Source organism: Cariama cristata, unplaced genomic scaffold (assembly GCF_000690535.1).
Source record: "Cariama cristata isolate BGI_N322 unplaced genomic scaffold, ASM69053v1 scaffold3674, whole genome shotgun sequence".
Taxonomy (NCBI): Eukaryota; Metazoa; Chordata; class Aves; order Cariamiformes; family Cariamidae; genus Cariama; species Cariama cristata.
This window is the reverse complement of record NW_009611137.1, coordinates 87,565-114,865: the sequence shown is the minus strand read 5'-3', so window position 1 is coordinate 114,865 and position 27,301 is coordinate 87,565. Positions and strand designations below refer to the sequence as shown.

Genomic DNA, 27,301 nt, shown 5'->3' with positions numbered 1-27,301 from the left:
ATGTACTTAAAGTCAGGTTTTGAGCAAAACTGAGGGACAGCAGAAGTCCTCCTACGACTTCCTCTGCAGTCGGATAGCGTTTGTCTTCTCTGACTCAGCAAACACTGACAAATTGGTTGTGGCTCTTGTGTAGCTATCGAAATACTCTTAAAGCTTTTGCAGACTTATTAACAAGCAGGCAAAGGGGAGGACGATCATATCCTAGAAACTGAGGAAGTATTTCCCTCAACGCCTGTTTGGCTGTATGTAATTTATCTGTCTTGTCTTGTGTGCAGATGTGAATGTGTCATTGTAATCTGTGCTCAGTCATGAATGCAGCTATATGCTCCGCTTCCTTAGGTTTTTCTCAGCTGACGCAGACCCCTGGCCATCAGAGCAAATGCTGGGCTGTAAGTGTGGAAATGGAGCCGTCGTGAGAAATTGAGAATAGCAGCCTCCACGGAGTGTAGATTGTGGTACTAAAGCAGCAGGGTACTTCATCAGATGCTTGGTGTTGAACGTAAACATCTGTAATCAATTCTGAGTGGGTTTAGGGTTAAATCAGTGGTCTCCTTGAAGCTGGTGAGACCACTTCAGGAGATACTTAAGTGTTTTGCTGAATGAGAATTGGCTGGAAGGCTGACATCAGGACACTTGGAGTGGATTTGGCAACCACAAACACAGGCAAAACTGATCCTGAAATGGTCTGATTTAGGGTAACTGTTGTGTGTCTGAGTGTCCCATTAGCTTCCCAGTTTGAGCACTAAAAATAAATGTGTTCCTTTAATAATGAATTCTTCTTGTACAAGGATTTTTACTTCATGAGAAGGCTTACTGGCGTACTGTCATAGCTCCTCCTGCCCTGTCTGGCAGGGGCATCTGTGGATTCATTCATTTGGCCCAGGCTGTTGGGTTTGTGGTGACAGACACTGGTATGTGTTTTCTACTGGGTTGCGTGTAGTTTTGTTAAAATTCTGTGCCCTAATAAAATGTATATAAAGAGAAAGCTTTCCTGTGCATCCCCTGGTTATAAAAATGTAGTTATTATTTTGTGAATAAAGAAATCTTTTTTTCCTAACGTAAACAGAATCATCTGAGTCCATAGATTAAGATTAATCTATTATGAGATTAAAATGAAAGTGTTAGTTTGTGTGTTTTGCTTGTCGTCTGCCAGAACAAAATCCACAGCTGGTTTTTGCAGGAACCTGCTATACCCTGAGCTGTGATGTGGGACATCTGCAAAGCAACTTCTTGTTCTTGCTGTTCTTCCTCAAATACCCAGTTCTTGTCCTGTGATAATTTTAGCACTTTGAATGCAGAACAATGCTTTGTCCTTCCGTGACTTGGTGGCTAATTTTGAACATATGTGAAGCAGAAATACTTTGTTTTATGGCCGAGAAAATGAAGATGACGTGGTGATTTGCTCAGGGTCACTCATGGGGTGGTGGCGGTGGGGAGTGAGGCACCAGGTCAGGCCTCATGGCTGCCGGGACAGAAGCCATCTCCCAAAACGGGACAGCTTTGCTGGCAGGGTGCTGGGTGACATGGCTGTGCATGCCTGGTGTGGTAAGGACAGGTCTGTCAGAGCAGTGTGGGTGGGTGAACACGGAGGAAGAGGTAGAGGAGAGTACCGGGTCCAGGCATGTGGAGACAGGAGAAAACCCAGCACCTCTGGGTGAGGTGGTGCTGCCGTGCCCGGGGCAGTGGCATGGTGCCGGGGGTACGTCCTGCCAGAGCCAGCCCAGCTCTTCAGGGACAGCCCTCAGGATTAGATCGGTTCTCCATGGCATGGCCCGGGGCCGGTGGGCGCTGCCCAAACTGCCCTTGGTGCCCCCAGCTTGCCCAGGCTCTGCTGACCCCGCCGAGGGCCGGCGTTGGCCGGTGGACTGTGGGTGAGAAGAGGCCACGGGGAAGTGGGAGCGAGACCCACCCCAGGTAGCATGAGGACCACCTATGGTTCCCCAAGCCAGGCCTGTTGTGGTTGTTAACAGTAATGAAACACGGCTTGTTAGGAAAGACACCCGACTCGCTTCTCATTTGGAGCTAGAAAATGATTTGGAAATGGCAGATGTCAAACTCTGTGAGCAGAGCCTCATTTCAGGGCAAGAGTAGTGAGTAACTTTAAGGACAATTTTTGTGGAACGACTTTCAAAAGCATTTAAGTATTTCTTGTCTAAGGAAAGGTATATACATAAGAGCTTACATAGCTCTAGTGTTTACTGATTTTAATGTCACTGCACACTAAAATTTGGACAATTAAGAGTGATAACACTGAGTTAACAGTTTTATAACCCTCAAACTGAGTACTTAGCTAAGAGTATCCCAATTTCTGACAGAATAACTGATGCTTAGAGGAGTTCATTTACATATCAAGGTCTTCATGAAACCCTCAGGGATCACAGCTTGCTCTTTATGTTATACAGTCAGACTTCAGATGCAACAAAGTTTAACATTTTTATGTTGAGAAGTTTCTCAGATGTCAGTGTTTAAGCATCAAAAACTCAACCACAACAATAAACATAAAAAAATCCAGAGAAATGTCTCCGAAGTGGTAGGAAGCCTGTGCTATATATAAAGCTCAGGTGACCAGCTGTTCAGAAGTTCACTTGAGCAGGTCCCAGCTCGAAGCCTTCTGAAAATCGGTGGAAGGATTCCCAGTGATAACAGCGAGCTTTGAATCAGGCCCAAGGTGAATTGTGGGGTTTTGCTACTTTTATGGTACATGTGAACACAACACTCTTGGTTTTTTCACATGCAGGAGCCTAAATGGTTCACGTAGCTGCAGTATTGGTGCGAGGTTTTGGTCTTGTGGTTCCCAGAAGAGCTGCAGGCTGGTCGCGGGTCCTGGGTGCTAGCACCCAATGTGCAAGTAACGTGGCGAGAAGGGTCACGGGAGATGCAAAAAGTCTCATCTTCAGGTGGTCCGAACCCTTGCGAGCGGTGCTGTGGCTGATGCTGTGGAGGGCACTGCCCTTCTGTAGACAGATCTTATTCACTAAAGCTGTTCCTGCGGGTTTTCCTGAGGCTGGTATAGCAAGAAGTAAAGTTTCACTCGTTTCTGGGCTGTTTAGTTTCTTTTTCATAAGTGGAATCTGTTGACAGATGCTGACAGTAATTTGGGGGAGACAAATGTTGTATTGGTAGCTCTTTTATCCTTATGCTAAATCATCCTAGCCATTAGTGTCTCTTGGGTTCGATTTCTGCAGAAAATTTGTGTGCTTTGCACGTGAAATTAGTCGCTTGTTGAGGTGCCTGAATTATTTAATTTAGCCTAACTTTAAGAAGCAGCTTGTACAGCTCATGGTCTCAGACATCAGCAAATGGTGATGAAATACCTCCACAGCTTTAATTTGAGATACCGTGTGTGAGGAGCTCCTGTAGTGTAGTGCTGAGCCTCCTTAGTACCTGCCTGTTTGCATGCAAGGTTTTTAGAAAGATTTGTCAGAGGGGAAATTTGTATGAGCCCTTCTTCTTGGAGAAGACTTAGCTAGAATTTAGACTTGACTTCATGCTCTAAAGCTTCTGGTTTTAAATAAATGTTGCTTAAGGATATTTTGAAGACTTTCTTGCTGACTGGCGTGTTTTATTGATGAATTACTTGAATGGTGATGCTTCAAATGGTTTCTACTTTTTATAAAGCAGTTTCTGCCTTTATGTTAAGCTTTTAAATGTTGCACAGGTTTTTAAAAATACAGAACTATACTATCTCTTTATTTTGAACAACCCTAGAAGACTGCTTGATACCAAACTGTGGTTTTGATTTGAACGTAACTTGTGTCTGCAGGTAACCTACCTCAATGTTTTGTTCTTAATATGAAGATCGTACAGATTGTAAAAGAGAGTTGTTCTTCAGTTATGCGCATTTTACTTCTGCTGTTTGGCCTGATGGCTGTTAGCAGCCACTGACACCATGGAACCACTTTATAGTGAAACCTTTGGTGTGCCCCTTCACCCGGACCTGCTCTGTTCTGTCTGCTCAATAGATCATCTTCGTGGTAGATGGGCTTTCCATGACAGAGGAACGGTGACTTGACATGTGCAACATGGCACTGCACAACATTGCTCTAGTGAGCAGTGAGAGAGATTTACTGTTTCACTTGATTATCAAATCAATTTGCCCCTTACAAATTCACTATAAACTGGGTCTGCTATGAATCTGAGCTTCAGAGAAGCCCATGCTGATGGCATTGCATAGATTATTGCATCTTAATCTTGCATGTCTCTTCGCAAAGCTTTCTTTTATTCTTAATTTGTATTTCCTTTCTTGCTGCATTTTTTTTCTCTATTTTGTATTATAGGATCGGGATATTCACCCCTTGAAGATGACGAAGATGTGTATGCACGCAATAGATATAAAGGTGAATGCTTTGCTTATGTGCTAAAGAGGATCAGCTGATTGCTGAGAGAAAGCTTCGTTCTTTCTCTTATCATGGATTATAAAATCTTGGTGATCCAGCTCCATGGTTTTTCTCATGGACTCTTAGATCAAGATTTAATTTCTACTTTTTTTAACAATGAAAATCAGACCAAGTACTGATCACCACTCTTTTATGCACCTGAGTAAGTAACTTTTGCACTGCCTTTGCTCTTGGAAGACCAGGTTGTTAAATCATGAAAATCTAGGAAAAGCTTCTCTTTCTTCTTCATACATCCTAACAAAACCATCAGTGATAACCTGGGACTACTGATGGGAATGTATAGAAGTACATGCAAGAGAACTTGATTTTCATGACCTTTCCCCCCTCCCATAAAATTGTTAACCTGCTACCTGAAATGCCAAGTGAAGTGTGTTTAATGAATGAACATGTGCATTCCAAAAACAAATTATATAGGTGGATGAAGGAGTGAATGGACTGGTGTGTTTATAAAGCAGATTGAGGTTTTCTTCGCCATTCTAAAAGGTTTTGCCGTTCAGCAAGATTGAGTTGTTTTTTACCACTCCCAGTAAATCTTCCATTTACTATGTCCATTTTCTTAAAAAGTCTGCTTCTGTCACAATACCCCTTCTCCTCTACTAAAATCCCTCAGAAGCCTAGAAAATAAAGAAATGTAGCATTTAATTTGTCCCTTTAAATGGTAACTATGTTTCTTTTTAGTAAACTAATCTGTCGACATGCTAGAATTTTAATCATTTTGATTACTTGAAAATACTGGGCATTAGTGTCCTGTTGTACATTTTTGATTCTCTGCAAGGAATCGGAGGGCCTTATGAGAGGTAAGTCATAAAGTCAGACATTTATGAAGAGCAAAGAAGAAAGCACAGATGCTATGGCTATGTTGCTGTTTTCATAGATGTCTTATGTTCCTCCCAGTGAAATACTTAAGTATAAAATTTTGCTTTCAAACACATGCAGAAATATTTCTCTAAAGCTTTATTTAGGTAAATTCATTTTTCTTTGCCTATTAACATGTAACCCTTTGCAGACACATAGAAAAAGAATTCCAGAGATCATGAAGATAAATCAATGCCAGTTCATGCCAGGGCAGGCAAGTAGTTAAAATGCAGATTCTGTATAAATTCCTTTTATATGGTGATCCAAAATGGATTATACTCATGTCAGCCAAAGTGTCACCAGGGTAAGTGAAACATCGTATCTGCGTGAATAAGTCATTAAAAGCTGCCCTGAATTTGGAAGCACTACTGCCAAATGTTGAAGATCAGACAATGTGAATCTAAGAGTATAAAGCGTTGGAGGAGAAAAGGCTCACTTTTCATTAGCATACTTATTTAAGTTGGTGTTGGGGGGGAAAGAGGTAGAGAAAGACAAAGCAAGGAAAAATGGGCTGAGTAGCTATGTTCAGATCTTCTCCCTAACATGTGCATCCAGCATTTTGGGTATGGCCTGTTGCTCAGCAAATAAAACTTCCCAGTATCAAATAGCTAAACGAATTTTCTTAACTGATGTTAACATACGTAAGCAGCGGTTTTTTTCTTTGCACACATACTCACTAAACAGTGCAAGCGAGGACACAAATTTGTCCTCTTTGGCATCTGCAAACAAAACATTGGGGAGGGGGGCAAGGATTGGCCTCCTACCAAACCCTTTTGTCTTCATCTGGATGTTTTTCAACTTGCTCAGCTTTCCAGAGAAACGTCGTGGAGACTTTCTGTGCCCACAGCATTTTTAAAGAGTTTTTCCCTTCCTCCCTGGTGAACCCTCAGCTCTGTCGGCTGGTGTACCAGCAAGGAACAGTACAGCCGGTCACTTCGCATGCTGCTTGTGAAGGAGATGCTTGGCTGAGACTGGTGTTTAAACAGGACTGAGGGGTTGGAGGAAACAATGCTCTAGAAAATGCTTTCCTTCCTGCCACTTGGCATGGCTGTGTTGGATCATATTTGATGAGGAAGGGCTTCCCGCATACAACTATTCCTGCCTTCATCACAGCTCCAGTGCCATTGCTCTGATGCTCCTCATTCCTAATATGTTTTCTCAAATACTGTAATGATCAAATGGTCGTCCTGCCTCTAGAGGCAACATTGTCGCTTCAACCATTTCTACTTGCTGCCTGTTTTCCAGTGGTTTCAAACAACAGGATTGAGTCTCTGAAATGTTTTACTACTAAGTGATAATGCAGGCTATTATATCTCTGAGGAATGGTGCAAACTTTCTATTAAGCAAAAAAACCCACTACATAGGTCCTGGTATCTAAAAACTCAAATTTCAGTTAGGTGAACAGAGCCCAGTACAGATGGTAAAGCTCCAGAAGAGGTGCCTGGGAAACCTGTAGCTTTTCCTGTTCCCAAAGCCTTCAGGAAGATGGCTGATCTTGTCTTGAGGCAGAGAACAACTCGTATGACCTCTCAGGGCCCTACTTGGCCCTAATATTCCATAAATACTCCATGTAGCCACTTAGCCTTTGAAAACCAGTATGTGCCTTCACTTAAAAATAAACAAACTTTGATCTAAAACTTTGTTGTATCATTTGATGTGCTTTCAGGCACATAAGCTTTTTTAAGTTAACTGAGTTTTTTTTCAGTGGTATCAGTTGGTCTAAACCCAGATATTTGCCCCCTTATAAACCCTGCCTCACCCACTTTCTTCTAATCACATTCAGTTCTAGAGTAAGCATAATAATGGTTTAGATCAAACAGATGTTCCCCCTAAGCTCTTCAAGTTATCTGCATCCGAAAGCATGTCTGTTTTTGTTTTTCTTTCCAACGGTATCATTTACTCCAGTAAAAGATGTATTACCCCTCCCTAGGAGTCTTGCTTTGTTTCTCTCTGTAGACCACCGTAACTACGGGAAGGGCTTTTTGTTTTTCAGTATTCAGTTTGTGCATTGAACGGCATTTGTTAGCTGTTAGCCATTTTTTTTTTTTGTAAAATATATGTGCGGCTGTTTACTCGAGGTAAGCGTGTTTGTAAAGCCACAAGATTTTGCAGAAAAACTCAGGCAATTTACAATACCTGAAACAGCTGCTTTGTCTTTTTTTTTTTTATCCTCTTGATCCTGTGATAAAGTACATTTGTCTTAACACCCTTTACAAAGGAGATCAGCCACGTGCGTTTGCACTTTATATACATGGAAAACCCAAGGCATATCTTGAACTGATTTGCTGAAGGATTACCTAGCTGGCTGGGGCAAAAGCTCAGCCTACCTGAGTCTTCGTCCCCACTGTTGTGCTCCTTCACTCAGTGTTCTTCTAGTAACTTCAGGTTTAAACCCTTCTGCAGAAAAAGTAGGTCCTCCTTAGTTAAGGAGATGCTACAGCAAGTGGGAAAAGCTTTTTGGTGTTGTTTTTTTTATTTAAAAAGAAAATTGCAGTTTAGGGTCTTGGGGCATGAGAAGAACAAGTGGGAAAGAAAAGTTGGAAATTTGGGGTATGAGACCACTGAAACAGAGATTATGGAAAAGCTGTTAGCTCCGGAGGAGGAGGATTTGTCCAGAAGGTGAATGAGACAGGGGCTGCCTCTGTGAATCCAACACGCGTGGCTTCCCACAGACAGCCATCAGAGGAGATGCTTGAGACTGCGCTGGTGGCGGTGGGGATGGCACCTACAGAGGCTGGAGAGGTGGGTGCTGTCATCGCTCGTTGCTTCGGCGGCAGCTGATTGACTTCTGTTCCTGTTAGCTCACACTCCTCACCTCCTCTCCCGGTTTTCATTTGGTTCACAGCAAGCATGAAAAATGTGAGCTACTGTGATACAGCTCCTTAATAAAGTGGCCCAAGTCAGTTGATGGGGTTATGTTTGGGGTTTTTTAATGTCTTATGGTAACTATGGGATAGAGATTAAGGTGAAGGACAGGACATAGTTCAAAAAAAAAACAAAAACAAAAAAACACCCAAACAAAAAAAACCAAAACCAAACAACAAAAACCAAGAACAAAACCAAACAAACTACAAAAAAAACCTGACAAAACACACTCTTCACTAAACTACTTTGCTTAATTGTAAGGTAAATAGTGGAGAATGTATTTGACATCCAATATTTTTTTGGAAAAGAGAGATGGGATGATTATGGGGATGCCTGAATGCACCTTGCCCTTGGAAGCTACAAATTGCTACCAAAAAGAGGGGAGTAAGGTCAGATCTTTCTCAGAAGCTCTTCACTTAGTCTGTTGGATTCGGCACTTGCCTTCAGATTTACTCATGGCAATGATACTGTGCCCATTTGCTGGCCGAAGGCTATTTTGTTGGTGATCTAAAGAGCACTTGAGTGTTTCGCTGGGGTACCGCAGGACTGCTGAGAACAGCAAGGGAGCTGCTCTTCTTGCACGCTTCACAAGTTCCAGTTCAGCCTTAATCCTGGGTGCTAACTTGGAAGGTAACTTTGCAAAACTGGAGCCGTACTTAAACCCTGGACAGTGGTTCTGACAGGTGGAGGACGTGTACGGACAGGCTTGACGTATTGGGAAGATGATTTATGGAAGCCACATCCTTTCTGACTGGGAGAGCTTGAACTATCACAGAGTTCAGCCGAGGCAATGTCCTTTACGGCACAAATTATTATGGAAGATTTTTTTTTTACTTTAAACGGGCAGTGAGAGAGCTAAATGTAAAGATTACAACTACAGCTAGACAAAAGGTGTTCCTAATGCAGACTTTTGTTACCAAAGAGAAGTTGGATGTATCCATTTAAAAAACAAAAGAGGGGAGGGAAAAGGTCGAGTTGTCATGAAGCTGTCCACGTGGTGGCACACTTATTCCATGGACAAAAAACCATAGACTATCCCCCATCCCAATCTGATGGCTGCAATCTTTAGTGTTTTTGTAATAAAAAAAGAGCTGCCGGTCTTTGAAGGGCTGACCTTCTGGTGTGTAAGACTTACTGCACCTTGCTGCGCTTTGAGGATTGGTGACTTTTTAAATAAGACTTTTTTTTCCCCACTCCTTCTCTGTGACCTTGAATAAAGAAAGTGATTTTATGTTTGTATCTGACCTTGTACGTTTTGCAAAATACTATCAGTGTTTGTTGTTTTTTTTTTTTTCTCTGTGCTAGAAACACCATGGTGCTCCCCCATTAAGGTGAAACATGGCTATGCAAACTGCAGGACACCTCAAGGGGAATATTACAAGAATGTACTGGGCACAAGATGTGATATTCGCTGTCAGAAAGGCTACGAACTGCATGGCCCTCAGCAGCTAATTTGTCAGTCAAGCAAACGCTGGTCTGGGAAAGTGCTGTGTAAACGTGAGTAGCTATGAAATCTGTGCGTGCAGTTTGCACCTCAGATTCAACAGGCAATAAACTTTGCTTGCCTTTGAAACAGTGATCTTGGGGTTGTTACTTGCATTTTAAACGTTGACAGTATACTTGGATATGTATATGGGCTTGTTGGTGAGGATCTTAGTGGTACATGGCATGATAAATATCATGAGTTTTACAGGTACTCTTGGCAGAGGACAAAGATAAGGAACATTTTATGAGTGTGGGATTTTGATTTGTGAGAATAATTTTATGACAGAGTCATAAAGCTGCTTTAAGATATTGCCGTCTCGGATTTTGTAAGCTGACACAATTTGCATCAGGTGTCTAAGTGGGCTCTTGCAGTAAAATATTTTCCGAGAAGAGAGGAATAAGTACTTTCTCTCATATAAATATTGCATTAGCCACTGTGTACGTAAAGTTAAATTGAAACCCAGCTAATAAGAGCAGTGTGAAAACCCTCATGTGAAACGTGACTTTCTCCCACTTGTTGTTTGCTAGCTGCGTCCTTATTTCTGTGTAATACCCTCTCATATAAATATTGCATTAGCCACTGTGTACGTAAAGTTAAATTGAAACCCAGCTAATAAGAGCAGTGTGAAAAGCCTCATGTGAAACGTGACTTTCTCCCACTTGTTTGCTAGCTGCATCCTTATTTCTGAGTAATACCCCACATTCACATGACTCTAAAGGGGGAGAACAGGTTTCCAGAAATCTTTGTTTTTCTGTTCCAGAAAAGCGCTGCCCCACCCTGTCCATGCCAGCCAACGGGGGCTTCAAGTGTTTAGATGGTGCCTACTTTGGCTCAAGGTGTGAGTACTACTGTTCACCAGGATACCAGCTGAAAGGCGACCGTATAGTAACGTGCATGGACAACAAGGTGTGGAGTGGCCGGCCAGCATCCTGCGTCGGTAAGTAGGATGGTTGATCTGCATCCTGGAAAGTCTACATCTTGAGGTATCTGCTGGTGCCCGGGTCCTGCAGATGAATTCCAAAATGCTCTTTTATCCAGTTCCTAGGGGAAAAAAGCAACTGTCCCTTTTGAGGAAGCAGAGGACAGTTTTCCAAGGGATACAGAGTGCTCTCTGTCACTTAGTACTTCCAGTCCCAAGTGACCATCTTCCCCACATGCTATCAAGGTCCAAGCATTACCATGTTTATTAAAGATGAGGCTCGTGTAAACGGTCAGTGCTTTACAATGCTTACAACAGCCTTCGCGGATCTCCTGGGTGACTCATTGGTAATCTGTAATTACTGTGCTGCTCTTCTAGCATGTTCTCTGTGCTGGAGTCTGTACTGCTCTCTGCAATTTAATGATAAAACAGGTTTGAAACTAAACCCTTTATTTGACCTCCCCTGTTGCTTTTCTTTCTCGGGATCATGGTTTCCAAATATATGCAGGCAATATGAATGAATTGTAGTTACCAGCATGGTTGCAGCGAGCTAAACTGAATTTCAGCCTAGTTCACATTAGTTATGCCAGCAATCTTCATTACATAGTCAGCGGTCTCCTGGGAACCTCAGCTGGAATAATTGGTTTTATATACATAAGTCAAAAGGGAGATAAACAAATATTGAGATTTACCTTTCCTTCCTACTAATGAGATTTTAGCAGACAGTGAAGTCTCAGCTGCTGCTTTTGTTTCTGGGAAGTCTCTGATAAAAGGTTCAGCAGCCACCCACAAAGGAAAGTATTTTTTGGCCATCTGAATTAGGCTACCAGTAATTTAAGCTTGTGGGCGGTAGAGTATTTGTGCTCAGTGTTTTCTGTGTATGATAACTTGGTTTTCCTCAGAATGCCTGTGGCTCAGTCTAGGTTAGCAAATGGCTTTGGAGTCTCTCCACTGTGGCCTGACATTCGTAGAATTTTGTTCAGGTTTCCTGTTACTTGGTGTTGTACAAATGTAGAAATGAGTCTGCTGCTTTGGTCTAGACTGTTTGTGGTGTCTCTTGTTTTTATTTACAAAAACAGGCCTTGTCCTTCTCAGTGGTGTGGGCAGAGGAAGAAAAACAAGCCCTTTTAAGTTTGGGAATGATAAAATGTTGTCCTCTGTATTTCCTGGCACTTTGAGAACCTCATCTGTTTGCAGCAACAGGGTGCTTGTTACAGAGGATGCTGTCTTGCAGAGTAGAGTAAGCAAGTATATCTTAAGCAAAAAGAGAGGCTAAGTTAGCACTAATACTTCTTTTTGATTCAAAAACTGCAGGATAGTTGTTGCATAGGGTATGATTGCAAATCCCAAGTAACACAGTAAAAGTAATACTGTTATTTAAGTTTTGGTAATACTACATGGTGTGGCGAAGATCCCTTCAAACCTTGTCTGCACACAGTTCCTATATGCAACTAGTGAGTTATGCAGTCAGCAGACTGTTTAATATGGTTATTTTGTGACCTCTTGGTAGGTATGATAGAGATTTTTTTGTGACCTGCCATGACTGTAACAGTATAATGCAGTTTGCAGTTGAACACGTATCCCTTCCTGTAATTCACTAATTACAGAAAAGCCATCAGTGAACTGCAGCCTACGAAAGCTTATCGGTGGGCGGGAGAGGACTGGCTGAACAGCTCACTTTCAGCTGAGGAGTAAAATTAAGGTGAGGGGAGCAATGAAATACAAAGGCAAAGAGGTTGATTGCTTACTTTAGCATCTAAGCAAGTAGTTACACTGTGGGGATGTTACATGTGGTCATAGGCATGGGCTGGTAAAGTTTATGTCATTGCGAATAGGTAGGGAGGTGGCCTGGGGACACCACAGCTGTTGGCATCAAGTATGGCAAAAATTACTGCAGACCTGAATTTATAATCCTCTTGAAAATAAGGGGCTTTCCTCTACCCTTTTGTACCGCAGTTGCACTGCTTGGCATTTTTGCACAAAACTATGCGGGGTTCACGGTGCCGTAGTGAAGATTCATGTAGGAAAGGCATGAGGCTAACATCATTGCTAAAACAAATATTCATTAAAGGCGGGGCGGGGGGGGAGAGTTTTTCAGTTTTTGGGGGCTTTTTTATTAAAGAAAATGAGGTATGTTTTAGCAGTCACTTACAGAGCCCTTACAGACAGAGAGTATTCTGTCCTAACAAAGCAGACCCTGTCCCCCTCCTATAAGAGGAAGGATATCCTTCATGTTGCTGAAATAACTTTGATTAAAAAAGATCAACGTATAGCAGCTTTTGATTATCAGTTAACTAAAAATGCCAGTACTCACTTGAGTAATATTTCCATTATATGCTTAATGCACTGTAACATAGATTGAAATAGGTGTTTTCCTTTAGAAGGTTGAAAGATGTCACTGTCTTTTTTTCTATAACAGTTTCATTTTCTTTTTTAGCAGAGGTTGTGGTAACTGGCTGTCGCCACGCTAAGTCATCCTTTTGTCTCATCCTAAGACTGTATTGATAGGTAGTTAACTAACAGCTTCCAACTAGGGATGTCTGAAACAAGCTTTGCACTCCGACTTATTAATTATACAGGCCCTGATAATGGATGTTTTGAAATACAGAGCAATGCCTTGTGGAGGGGAAGTGGGGAGAGCAGGACAATGTTTTTCATTCCATCTTTTGTGGTATCCAGTCTCGTCATCTCTTTATGCTTTTGTCACAGACAAAATTTTTTTAATTAGCTTCCAACCATCATTTAATGTCATCAGCAGTCAGTAATAACAGCGTGCTTATGTAGTAGTCGACCATTTACCCATCCCTATACAGACTCGAATAAGCAAGCAGTGGGCGTTCAGTACCATCCCTCTGTTTCTTTCCTCTCGTCATCTCAAATTCACAGGCAACCAAATGTAAACCTTTAACAAACTGTGAAAAAAGCAGTTAACAAGCTCTTTAAATTTGTTGAAATTGTTAATGTGGCCAGTCCCAGAAGTATGTTTAAAAAAAAAAAAATCTAAAACCTATTTGAAAACTTTTAGCAATTTTTGTCTAAAGAGTTCAAAAGGCTACTTTAAAATTCGGTATTCTACTGCTGACCTCCTGATGCCGTGTCTGCAATGCCGCTTCCCTGCGCGGAGCCAGGGTACCAGTTGTTGCTGCCAAGTAGCCGAGAAAAGCGACAACTTACAAGAATGTGGCTGAACAGCACCAAATGTTTTATGAAAATTCAGTTTCCCTGCCAGTGATTTAAACCTTGCAGGCAAGATTTACCCCTTTAATACATAGCCCTGCTAAACAGCTTAAATAAATCCGCTTGGCTTTTCATCAGTCTTTCAGCAGTGACACGGTGGTAAAAGCGGAAGACTAATCGTACGGGGTCGGATGCCTTGCAGCGTGGCCTGGCTCCAACTCTGCCCAGGAATACTTCTTAAGCGAGAGGGTCTGACAATCTGGCGCTTACAGGGTGACTTTTCCCTCTGATAAAACCTTCCCAGCAGTCGGCAATCTTGTGGGTTCCTCCACTGGGGTTTGTTTTGGAACCAGTTTAGTTTTCTGACCTGCAGGCGGGCACCTTGCTCATGTCATACATTTTATTGAAGGTTTGGGTTTTTTTTGCGGGGGTTGTGTTTCAGTTTTGTCACTTGTGCGTTTGCCTGGATGTTCTCTGGTCCCCTTTCTGCATTTAAACGGGTTGGGTTTTTTTCTTCCTTCTGCCAAGCCGTGGCCAAAGTGTTTAATATGCTGTAGATTGGCTGCAACTTCGTAGAAGGGCACGAGGACAAAGACCCAGGCGCTGTTTGGTTTAACACATCCCAGGGGCCACTGCAGTTAAAGAGCCTCTTTGGCAGACAGCTGCTTCCTCGTGGTCCCTTTCAACGCAGTTATTCTGGTGATGTTCATTTAGTGCCTGTTGAATGCTATGAGGCAGCTGAAATGACCAAAGAAAATATCCTTTCCAGGAATTTTTAAGTCCCAGCTAAAAAAGGCTGCTTGGCCCCTGGGTGCTTGGTGAGTTGGTTCCCACAGTAACCGTATTGTCTTTACGATGTACAAGTCCAAGCCGGTTCATACCAACCAGTCTTCTCTGCGCTAAATAGCGTAATGAGCTTTCTGATTAATTGCGTACTTAAAACACTGGGTCCTTAAATGCTGTTCTCTCTTTTATTCCGGCATTACCTTTATTTAATGTGTACTGTCCGTAGCACAGTGGTGAGCTGTTGCCACAGTAAGCTAACGAGAGCCAGAAGCAGCCCTGGCGAGACTGGGTTGTTTCCTACCCCAATTCAGCTACACTGGGGGGGTTACTGAGAGCAACGTCGTTTTGCAGAGGAGGGCAGCGCTCTCGCTGGCTGCAGTGTGAGCAGATTTCCACACATAATGGGAAGGTACTCTGAAAATAAGGGAGCGAATAACAAACATGAGGAGAGGAGACAAAGTGCTCCCTGCAGCTGGACTGGATATGCTTGAAAATCCTGTGTATTTGCGTGCTGTAGCAGATGAAGGAAGGAGAAGTGAATGAACTCACAAAGTGAAGGAGGTAAAGAATCCATGAAGAAGAACTAAGTGCCTTACGTACCTTTAGTGACAGGTGTTCTTGTAAAGTACAGGAAGCTTCAAAAGCTGTTTAGAGGATTCTGCTGTTCATTTTTGATTGCTCCACTCCCTATAGTGGGAACCCACTCTTGCTAGCTTCACCTTCTAGTAGGATCTACAAAGAAATCAACTGTTATCTTCCCAATACTGTAGGAAGAGATATATGTATTTTCATTGTTTATTCACCAAAAAAAATCCCACAAAAATTAGCATTTGTGTAAGGTAATTTGCAATATTCCCGATGTTTTCTGAATAACTTTGGTACCACGCTTACTTGCCTGTGCCTCCCTGACTCCTTCCTGTGCAAAATTAATACAGGAGCTCTTCCTATGGAAGTGCCTCACAAGGCTGTGGTGTTTGGGGTTGGAGGAAAGCTCTTACAGAAGAAATAGAGAAGCTCGTTTCGAAGGTCCCGAGTTTGAAGGGGCTATAGCAGGGCTGCACTTGCCCTCATTAAACTGGTAGAAAACATTGTGTGTTGCTTGTAGAATATGAGGGTCTGTTAAATTATTTTGTATATTTGATACTTTATAAAGACCTAAATGTTTTCTCGTTGTTATTTTAAGCAAGCCAGATTGTGCTTTACATCTGCCCTGCAAATGAAAAGACAAGGCCTGCCACCCTTTTAAAATTAAGCAGCATTTTAGAGATTGCTTTCTATTTGCAGGTAAAGAGCAGTCCTGTCTCTTTGTTCATTTTTAAAGCTGGTATGTAACTCCATGGATTTAGACTTCGTTTTGGACATAAACCAAGAGATGGTCAAAAACCTGACACTAAGCTATTAAAGGTAGATTTTTAAAAAATTAATTATTATGAAGGTGTTTGGGCTTGGTTTGCCCATGCATTTCTGCTATGCTGGTAGGATTGGCAATGAATGTGGCTGAAGGCAAGCAGCTGTGCATCACTTTTATCCTCCATCAGGGTCTTTTATCATCACCACTCTTCCTTTACTCCTGAATAATAGTCACAGTGTTCTCGTAGCAGTTAAGCTTTCGAAACATACCTAGTCTATTTTTTGTTTTGTATTACCTGTAAGGCATTATTTATAAGAATTACTTGAAAAAAATCAAATGCAGCAGCAATTCTCTGCAAAATGATAATTACCTCAGTCTTCTGTTGTTTCTCTTTTTGCTATTACTGCAGGAAAAATAACCAACATGTTAACGGTTACATGCAGATTTACCATGCAGAGATATCTATGTTCAGTGTGCTTTAAAAATGTTCTTAATTACAATATCTACTGCACAGATGAACAAAGAGAGGAAGAGCTAATAAACAGAATGTCCAGGCTCCTTGGGTACACTCTTGGGCATCCCTCCTTAGAGTTCAAAGCTAAATATATGTCCATTTGTTGACATTGCTTTTTAACTGGGGACTATGTAAAGAAGCTTACAATAATGACTTTCAATTAGTTTTTTACATTGCAAGGGCTTGATCGTTGTCATTTCTTCCTCTTCTTACAAAAAGGTGAGAAGTACAGGCTCCACATGCCTTGGCTGGGACGGCTCCAGTATGGAGGAGGCCAGCTGAAGGTGGTCCTGGGTTATGCTGAGAGCAGGGCAAGAGCTGTGATGAAAATGCATGGCTGTAATAGATGCACAGGTGCCCATTTCTGTGACATTTATTTCAACAGATACCGAACCTCCGAGAATCCAGTGCCCGAGCGTGAAGGAGAAAACCGCAGAGCCCAACAAGTTGACGGCCAGAGTGTTCTGGGACACCCCGGAGGGACGGGACACTGCTGACGGGATTCTGACAGAGTAGGTGCAAATCTGTAGATGTTTGCATTTTTCTCCTTTTTATTCCTGGGGTCCTTGGTTAGCAATTCAGCTAATGAGGGTGGCCAGGTACCCTTGCCCCTTAATTCATCCAAGATACTTATTTATAGCTGTCGCATGTCACTGGCCTGTAAAGGATTGCATGTTTAACTGAAAAAGAAAAAGCTGGCAACTTGGAGGTGAATTGTTCAGGAACTGGCTTCTACATGAAGGGCAGCAGATTGTTGTGGTTATTTTAGAGATGATGGAATAAACAACAATAGCATTTTGACTGTACCTGTGAAATTTTCCAGAGCTTCTTTGTGGGGCTCGTAGTCAACAAGTTTTCTTACAGCAAGTTACCTTTTATACATAACAATGAAGAGAGAATAGTGCATTGGAGGTAGAAGCAGATGCAATTTTGACTGTCTTAAAAAAAAACAAGATGAATTGTATCTCAGAACAATGTCTGCAATCATCTTTAGGGTTCTTCCTGAAGTAGTGCTGGCTACTGATGTCCCAGCATTCTGCAGTTACCTTTAAAGTAACGCTTCTCGTTTGAAACTGAGGATACACTTAACACATCTGAATTCTCCTGCCACATTTACAGGATAGGAACGAGTTCCAGGTGAAAACGTTGCTGTAGATCACCACACCCTTCTGCTGTGACAATTAATCTTGCTTTCTATTCCGTTTCTGTACATGTGAACAATCATAGGAGGGGTACAGGGCAGCCGCATGGGGTACGTCCCCGGAGGCTGGAGGTTTTCTTACACTCTGCTGGCTCCACGGTGGGCTGTTGGTAGCAAGTTTAAATACTGAGGTCTCTGCTGCCCAGCTTCTTCCTTTGCTTACTGTCAGTCTTCAGTCATGTAGCGCAGCCGCCAATCTTAGCATGCCACAAATGCCACTCTTCAGGCTTTTACAGCATTGTCAGTAGAAGATACTGGTGAATTTATGAAGAATGTCCTGTTTTATCTCCTGTTTTAGTGTCATTTTGAAAGGCCTGCCACCAGGGTCACATTTTCCAGAAGGCGACCACAAAATCCAATATACTGTGTATGACAGAGCTGAAAACAAAGGCACTTGCAAATTTCTTGTGAAAGTCAGAGGTAAGAATGATGTTTTACCCAATAAATACAGTCACTGATTTGCATCTGGCTTAGTAGGCAATTTGAGAAATGTCCTCCTTTCTGTATTTGTCTGCGTATATACCTGTATATAAACTGTCAGTTGATGGTAAAAGGGAGAACGCTGTCTTGCTCAAGATCCTGGGGGCCAGGCCTGCAGCAGGGCAGACAGCCTGCACGCCGCACATCGGAGAAGAGCTGCATTGATCTGTCCTGCGTCCAGCTCCACACCCCTGCCCTCCTGCTGGCTTCTTCCTCATACTTAGCTTGTGAGCTGCTGAAACCAGTATGCGAAGGAGTTTTTTCAGCGGTGACTCACATCTGTCAAGCAAGGCTGCCCTTTCACCAGTCCAGATCTTGACATCTGGATGTAGCACACTACAGAGATGAAACCTGTAGGTTTCAGCTTTGGCTCTCTGTGCTCCGTGACCTTCTGTCACCAAGGTACCACAATCACATGCATACACCTATACATCTGTATCATTTTACTTTACATATGAGTCAAGAGGGGTTTTTAAGTACAGGACTCTAATAATATAGAAAGCAAACAGGAAAATGTCTTCTATACTGGTGTTCTAATGGCCATGCTACTGTAGTAACAAACAGGGTGATTCATGTCTTGTCTTTATTTTTTTTTTTTTGCCTCCTGCTTAAAGTCAGGCGCTGTGTGAAATTAAATGCCCCAGATAATGGCTACATCAAGTGTTCAGGTGATGGAAATAACTATGGTGCTACATGCGAGTTCTCCTGCATTGGTGGCTACGAACTGCAAGGGAGCCCAGCTCGAGTGTGCCAGTACAATTTGGGGTGGTCAGGAGTGGAGCCAACCTGTGCACGTAAGTGAGTATTTCACCGCTTTACCAGAAGGGCTGCCCGAGCAATCGTTCTCATGGCAGTGAGAATTCGGGAAGGGGGTGTGGGGTGAAGTACAGCTGCCAGCTTTAATGCCCTAGAGGTAAGAAACTTAACATCTTTGTCTCCTCTGACAGCTGAAGCCTTTGCCACCTTTGGTTGCTCTTTCATAGGATCATGGTGGTCCCTCACAACTGATAGTGTGTTTTAGCTCAAAGCTCTCTACAAAGCTTCATAGTCTGGAGTCAATCCATCTTGCAAGCCAGAACAGCTTAAGACAAAATTGTTGGCTTCAATGAGGCCAGTATTTCACCCATATCTTTTTTTTAATTATTGTTCTTGTGGTTCTGCTATCTAACAGTTTGTGCTTTTAGAAAGAGATCTGTTTTCAGTATGCTCTGTAACTTTTGTTTTAATTTTAATTCTAGCCATGAATATTAATGTGAATGTGAGGACTGCAGCTGCACTTCTGGACCAATTTTATGAGAAGCGAAGACTGCTAATTATTTCAACTCCTACTGCAGCCAACTTCTTCTACAGGATGCAGTTGGGAATGCTGCAGGTAAAACGCGTTCTGGGAGAGTGCAACTATTTACTTTTTTTTCTTTAAAGACAGACTCAAAGGGACAAGCTCCAGTGTTAGCTACAAATCTGCAAACTTCAGCTGTTATATTGCAGCCACTGGAGGATCTGGCTGAAGCAGTAGTGGTTCTGGCCTAATCCTTTTTACATGGGTTTGAGTTGAAACATCTCCTCAGTCTAATTCAGCTCCGTTCTGGATTGTGGTGCCTCGGACTGACCAGTTGCTGAATCCCAGGCAGTTCTGGCTCTCTTCCATACTCCCCAAATCAATTTAAAATTAACTTGTGCTCAATAATCATTCTCTAACTAACTCAGCTCCTAAAGAAGTTGAAAAAAACCCACACCATTCAGCACTTCAGTGGTTGCAGTTCACGCAAACCAGGCTTACAGCCCTTGTAACTACAATGCAAGGAAGCGTGAGTAGTTTCAGAAATAACCAGTGCACCAGCAAACAAAGGGCCAGAGACTCAGCATAGAAATCATCCAGAGTGCTGGAGATAACACTGGGGTATTTTGTTCCAAAAAAAGATGACTTCTGGTAATTGTCCTTTTTATGTGTTGTAACTGTGATTCTCTTGTTGGGTTCTTGCTGGACTTAGGGATGTATCTCAGAAATGTAGCTGTGTCCTCAGGGAAAGGAGCCAGTCCTGTATTCTTTCACAGTGGCAGGTGCTTCTATCTTGTTTCTTTTCTCACAGCTGTAACAAATCCAGTATAAATAGTCATTGTGATATGAACATGATGATGTTTTTAACTGCTGGCTTAAGTTACAGCTGTATTAAAAAAACCTTTTTTTCTTTTCCCCCATTAGATTAACTTGGCAAGAAAATTCAATATATTGATGAAAATGAAATAGTTTAAAATATTAAATTTAATGGCTGTAGTACTTTTCCCATTGCTTGACAGTGGTCAAACAAGTTGGCATGAAAGAAAACTTGCAGTCAAGGGCCATTTCATACACCTTGCTTTGATTGCCAAATTAGATTACTGGCACAATGCTTAGTACCTTGGCATCTTTTCATGTTGTTACAAAGACAAGTTTCAATTTCTTCTAGGTGGTCCCTGTGTGTTGTTTTTCTTAGAGTAGTTAAGAATCCATCATTTAACATTCCCTGGAGTCATGAGGCTCTAGTTCTTTGCAGTGAGAATTAAGAGACTTTTCAAAGTATGCTCTCATTTCAGTTTGAACCGTCTCACTAACATAAGAAGATTGGACTCTCATGAACACTCGCTGCACACTCGGAACAACCCCCTGTTCTCTCACTGATAACTAACACACCATTTTCTTCTTTTAACTCTTCCAGCCGGCACAGTGTGGTTTAGACCTCCGACACGTTACCGTAGTTGAACTTGTTGGTGTCTTCCCAGCACAGATAGGAAGAATAGGTGTGAAGCTGCTGCCCCCGTCACTTGCCCTGCAACTCAGGTAAAGTAAGCTCTCGCTACTGTTGTGTTTGTACCTTAGCATATATGACACATTGCTTTTGATTCCCTGCCTGTTACTCTAAATATACATGCTGTAACGTGCATAGCTAGACACTGGAAGGTAGGTATTGATGAGTTAGTTTTAAGAGTAATTTGCTATCTGTGCAATAGCTGCTGCAAATTCATGGGCATTTGGTATTTATGAAATTAAGAGCATAGACTTCAGCTTGTTTCACGTGTAAATGGACTATGACACATTTAAATGCGAAACAAGTTGAAGTCTATGCCGCTCTTTCAAGCACCGTGTCTTCCTTGCCCCTTTGCTCAAAGTGAGTGAGTTTCTGAGTTCATGTGAACTCCTTCTGCATCCCTTTAATCATCTTATAGATTTATGGGTTTGCGTGCTGCCACTGGAAACACTTCAGGGATGTCTGTATTTGTACTGGAATTGGTCTGATGCAGTCATGACAGGCCGCGGTCACTTTGCAGGGACAGCCTTGGAGCAGCGAGCCCCAAGTGGCAGCGATGGCCCACCTTCATCTCCGCTGCAGCGCTGCGGGCGCTGGGGCCAGGCCAGAAGGGGAAGCAGTGGTTGCTCTTTGAAGTCCCATGTGTAGAAATGATATGGGCGGTATTTCAAAGGGGAAATTATCTCAGCCTCCCCAGCCTGACTACAGCGCTCAGCAGTTTAACTGAGGTGCCTAAACTGTTTTGACTTGGTTTTAGACTGGCAGGGGGTTGGTTTTCACTTGAAAGGGAGACTTCAAGTGCCAGCATTTCCTAGGGACAGGAGGACTACAAGAGCCAAAAGTGAAGGCTTCATTGGAAGGGAAAGTAGTAGTTAGGAAAAAAGTCCAGGAGCATTTTAGGCAACATCTGTGATATGCCTGAGGAAATGGAGTGCATTTTAATTGAGGACAATAAAAAATGCTGACAAGTCAGAGTTTTTTTTGGATTGCAAAAAAATAAAAATATTTGTTCTTTATAAAAGGAAAAAGGGAGCACAAAGAGCTTCTCTTGTATTCCAAAAAGTAAAAGTACTTTTACCAAAGCTGAAATGGTTTTCTTGTGGCTCTGTAGAATACAATAAGCTCTGGTAACACCTTATTTGCTGCCTCACCACCCCCACCCACCCCCTTCAATGGAGGTACATTTTGGAAATTGGTACGCAATCAGTGCACTCAGTGAAAGTTAGCTTTCCCTTTGACTTTCTTTTTTTTCTCTGTTGTTAATGCAGTGTGTGAATTGTAGCATTCCAGTTCTGGAAGGCACTTAATTCAAAATGAAACGCACCCTTAAACATCTTGAATAAAGATGCCATCTGGAATTGGCATTCACTAAACTACTGAGCACAGGTACCCTAGTTAAAACTTTGGAAACCTCAGAAGGTTAGCGTTTGGGTTTGTAGAAGGTAAGCATTTTTCTTAGGTGAGGTGAGACACAAGAGGAATGTAGCTTCCTATCACGGTAGCATAGCTTCAAACTTTTAGTTTGGATTTAATAGCCAAGCTCCCTAATCGCACCAAGATGACACCTAGAGCACTCAAACTTGTTAGAAGACTGAGGAAGATAAATTTTGATCCTTCACACATTACCACCATCTCCCCAGACTCTCCCCTTCATGGTAGCTTTCCTGTCCTGACACTGTTCTGCCATGGCTGCCTGAATTTATTTTCCCCACACCAATGATGTTGACTGACTGCATGTCTAAGGAGCTCCTAGTTCATTACTCCTTCAAGCAAAAGATGAAAAGAGCACCAGGGATATACTTTTGCTACTGTCACACCTCCAGGAGCTCAAACGATCCCTTTTACCACCTGGAAGGAAAAGACTCTGCCATGATTAGCAGCAGCTAATCAGTTCTCCTAGATTAGAGTTACCACCAGGTTGATGGTTATTATTAAGAAGCAATGAAAACTGGCTCCAATAATTTTGTTCTGCTTTTTCTCATTGTGGTTTTATACTGTGTGGCAGCCAAGAAAGGAAATAGTCTGCCTGTAACTCTAGCTCCATCCCAATGGTTTTCTTTAGGCAACATATATAGTACTTTTTTTGTCTTATGATTTTTTCTTTTGTTATAGCAATAGGTAGCGGCATGTGCTATACTAACAGTCAGAGGTCTGAGAAGAAAACATCACCGAATGCAATTACCTTGACCCTTCCCTAATGCAGAGGTACAGCCGGCAGCACACGCAGGCACCCGCTCACTATCCAGCTCCTTGTTCTTACAACTGAAACAAAGCAGACCCCGTAGAGCCCCCTCTGACCATCCCTGCCTTCCTCTGCTGAGACCCAACAGGCCCATTCTGCCATGTATTAGTTCAAAGTGCCCAGGCAGCAGATGACAGGCTTTAACAAAACGAGTTGTTTATTTTGCAGGCTGCTGCTGAGGATCCCCCATTACAATTTCAACATCGTGGTGATGGACAAGCACGGAATGGACAAAGAACGCTATCCTTTCCCAGCAACGCCAGCTGAGCTCTTTGCACTTATTGACAATTTTCCCTTGAGGAAAGAAGAGATGAAACTGCAAGCAGAAATTGGTCAGTCATGTCCCTAATTCAGGATTGTAGGGCTTGCAGTTGTCGGTGAAGTTTTTTTAATCCACGTAATTCTCCACTTGGTGCTACACAAAGCATGGCTTTTTTTAATCACTGATGTACAGATTTTTTGTGTGTATTGTTAAGTCTGGCTGTGTAGGTACTCTGCATAGAAGTATGCATGATGCTTTTTTGTACTTTCAGCCATCTTTAGATAAACATGTATGTAGGATGACTACCCAATGGAATTTCTTGTACAGAGAGTGAAGAACTGAGGCATGTTTCTGGGAGTTTATTTTGGATTTTTCATTCAGTGTAAAATTGGGATTTCTTTCTTACTGTTTATAAGTCTTTTATTAATAAAAATATTGTTTTGCAAACAGAGAGTTGTCTAAAATTCCTCTTGGAGATAAAAGTTGATTGATTAATTCAAAAGTTGGATCAAAATACCTCTCTGCAAACCATTATACCAGAGACATTAGCCTCAGACTGAAAGTGTACAAGCAACCCAGTGGTGTCTTTTAGTTCAACCATGTTATTAGCAGATCACAGACACAAAGCATAAGCCGAAGGCAATGCAAGTACCTGGTTGCAGCAGCAGTGAGAAGGAAATAGCTGATAGCAGGAGTAGAGTAGTCATTGCCAGAGGGAATGACGATAAAGGAAGGGAGCAGCGTAGAAGGTGCTTGATAGAAAAATATGATCTTACCTGGTATGCTTCTGCTTCTGGCTTTTCGTGTCCAACTGACCTGGAGTAGCAGATTTCTTTCCCCTTTTCATCTTGGGAACATTACAATTTCAACATTGTGGTGAGATCGTGACCAGGCTGTTGATTTGATGGCAGGGAAGCATTACCCCCAGGGAAACATCATCAAGGATTTGTCATTTCCAGATCTGTGAAAATACTTGTTTGCAAGTCATCACTTACAAATTAACAAAAAAGTTCTTTGCTTAATAAAAAGTGTTAGGAGGCAATCAAAAATGGAAAGAGTTTTCTTGCCAGTCCCCTGCAAAGAACATACATTGTGCATGAAGAATATAAGCATCAAGTAAGAGTTACAGCTTTGGATTCCTGTTTACAGGATATGATGCATAATTTGACACGCCTGAAAAGCAGCACTCCAGTGTCCGTGCTGTTCATTCCTGTCACTCAAGAGCACAGCCTTGTTTTTTCAGCCAAATCCTTGTTTGCCTTTGACTGCAGAGTGTAAAAATTAAACAATCTACCTTAGTGTCAGCAGAGAAATCTTTAAAGTAATCCTTACTAGAATTCAGTCTCTCACCCCCTCTAAAATTAGACAATTTCTCTTAAAAAGCACATCAATTGATTTCCAGTGATTTAAAATTAAAAGTAAATAATCAAAATCTCTAATGGGTCTGATTTTTCTGCTGTATTGCTGCAATTCCAATCTGCTGCTGCTCCATTTTGATTTAGGTACAGAATCAGTGCATCCAGTCATCTTTCATGCCTGAGCGAACAGGAGTGGGGTTTTAAAATTGCCTCAATCAGGGAAGCGATTGCAATCACTGGGCTGTTACAGGAAATTGAATTAAGTGGAGGAGAGTGCATGAGTGATTGGATTACTAGTTATAGTTCTGCACAGAACATCTATTAAAATCTTGTGATTAAGAAAAGCTGTTCTTGATTAGTAATACAAGGTTTCTGGCACTTTCTGTCGTACATTTTTGTGGGAACAGTGAAAAACATCATGTGCCATGTCTGTTTTGGAGTCAAATCAGCCTGCATGTATGCTATGCAGGGATGTGGCAGATCAGCCTTTTGGGAAAGGAGTGTTTGAACAAGGGACTTAGTATTTCTGGCTTTAGCCCAGCATTTATATATTCAAATCAACTCCAAATATTCAAGTATATACCATTAATTCATCCTGTAGACTTTTGGTCCCAGAAAAATAACACTATGTAAACAAGGTGCAGCATCTACAGTAGTGCACTTTGTTTTAAAAAAAAAACACGCATACATTTAACAGAAAATTCAACTCCCTCAAAATCATAAAGGCTGGAGTCTTTGTTGTACTACCAACATGGCTCTTCTTGCCATAGCTCTAATCTCTAATGCTGTCAAAATGCAAATCCTGTTTAAAACATGAATTTTAGCTGGGAGGATTAAAGGTTGTTTCCAAGAAGCAAGACCTGCCGTGAGCCTTGTCCTTTCCACTCCCACCTCCAGGGTGGTCACTGCAGAAGTGACAGACCACAGCGTGCGGAGATGGCCACAGACTGGAAGTTCCTACATCAATCTGGAGATATGTTTCAATTTTAAATATGAACCAAAAGACTTCAATCATTTTAGACCAGAAAAGAATTCATGCTTCTGTCAGGCAACATCCCTTGCAAACAAAACTACTGGGATAAATTTCTCATGAGCACAAAACAGTTTTGTAAATGGCCTGATATTCCCCAGATCCTACCCAAGAATTCACCTAATTTGATGAGAACAACCCCTTGCCATCACATACCTCCTCCGTGCCTGCAGAGGAGAGACAAAACTGAAAGTTGCACATTGCTGTTCTTGAAGTTCAAGCCATCCCCTCTGGGACAGAGCACGTTGTGTTTTAATGAAAACACCGATGACCCTCACAGCTCTGCAGTGAACGACTCCAGCACGCGGCTTCGTTACAGCTCAGTACTTACATAAAAGCATGAGTCAGACTGCATCACGTAATTAATGAAAACGCAGAGGCTAAAAAGTAACCTGAAGTACATTTAAATACTCTTAACGATCACAACCCACTTTTTAAATTGAGGTGGTGAAATAACAGAGCTCAGGCTGTGCAATCTCAGCGCTCGATCGCCTCCAGCCCCTCGCCTCGGTCGCCGTTCGTGCTGTACATCCACAGAGGAAAGGGAACGCGTGCTGCGCACCACGAGGAGGTGGCACCGCTCCTCTCGGCCGTGTAGGTCCTGTCCATTTCTCCCCATCTGTGGCTGGAGGACGTTTTTGCAGCAGCTCGGTGAAGGTAAGAGCGTTTTCAGTGCGCGGCGAGGCTGAAGGAGCCGGCGAGGACGTTGGCAGTCGTGGACAGGACGTGCGTTTCTCTGGTCTCTTCCAAGGGGTGACCCAGCTGCTGCGTGCTCTGTGAAACGCAAGGGAAACGGATGGGAAAGGCAGCGCCGTGCAGATCTAGTTACCACTGGATCTCCCATTGCACCCAGAAAGTAACCAAGACCTGAGTTTCAGTAATGAGGTTGGCCCATACTTCAGATTTACAAGAGGAACTTGGCATCTATCACCTCAAAGAGAAGGGGAGGAGAGATTGCGGTTCAATTGTACAGACGTTACAGAGGTGTCTTGCAGACCCCCGAGCAAATCCCAAGCAAAGGGTACAGGGAGCGGAGAAACGGCAGGAGGGCTCTTCCCTGCCTGCACCTGCCCTCCGGTTTAGGAGTATTTGACCTCCCATCCCCACCAAGGCCAGAACCAGCATGGGCACAAGCTAGCCAGGAGTGGTGTGAGGACAACCAAGCCAGCCGCCTGCATCCAACTCACTCCGAGAGACCAGGGCACCCCGCTGAGGTGGTCTCCCCTCAAACCTGGGCACAGGAACCCAACGCACCCAGCCAGACTTTCAGACCGCTGCAAAGCGAGCAGAGGCAAGCACGGGCCCAGAGCCCAGGAGCATTATTCACCTCCTGGTTTCTCCAAAAGTCGGGAAGGGACACCAAGACACAAAAACCCAGGGAAGTGGAGAACCAAAAGAAGATGCAAGAGAGCCCTCAGCTCCGAGAGGTAAGTTGAAGTGAACACAGCTGAAAGCATAAATTGAGGAATCGAATGCTTTTTGGTTTATTTTTTTTTTCTTAAAAATAAATCTAGACCAGTAATTGCAGAAAAGTTGCATTGTGAACATACCTGGGTTTTCAGGTGGGCAGGAGCTTGAGCTGGGGAAGCGGT

General features: G+C 42.6%; 1 protein-coding gene across 1 annotated transcript; it reads left to right on the top strand.

Annotated features, from left to right (window-relative positions):
• On the top strand, nt 1–23,768 carry SRPX (sushi-repeat containing protein, X-linked). The gene is made up of 10 exons (XM_009698126.1): nt 1–23; nt 4,276–4,337; nt 9,423–9,614; nt 10,364–10,540; nt 16,736–16,862; nt 17,850–17,971; nt 18,646–18,825; nt 19,270–19,403; nt 20,728–20,849; nt 23,228–23,768. Exons 1-10 carry the CDS (start codon nt 1–3, stop codon nt 23,406–23,408), a joined length of 1,320 nt encoding a protein of 439 aa, XP_009696428.1. The 3' UTR covers nt 23,409–23,768.
• Nucleotides 23,769–27,301: the final 3,533 nt, after the last annotated feature.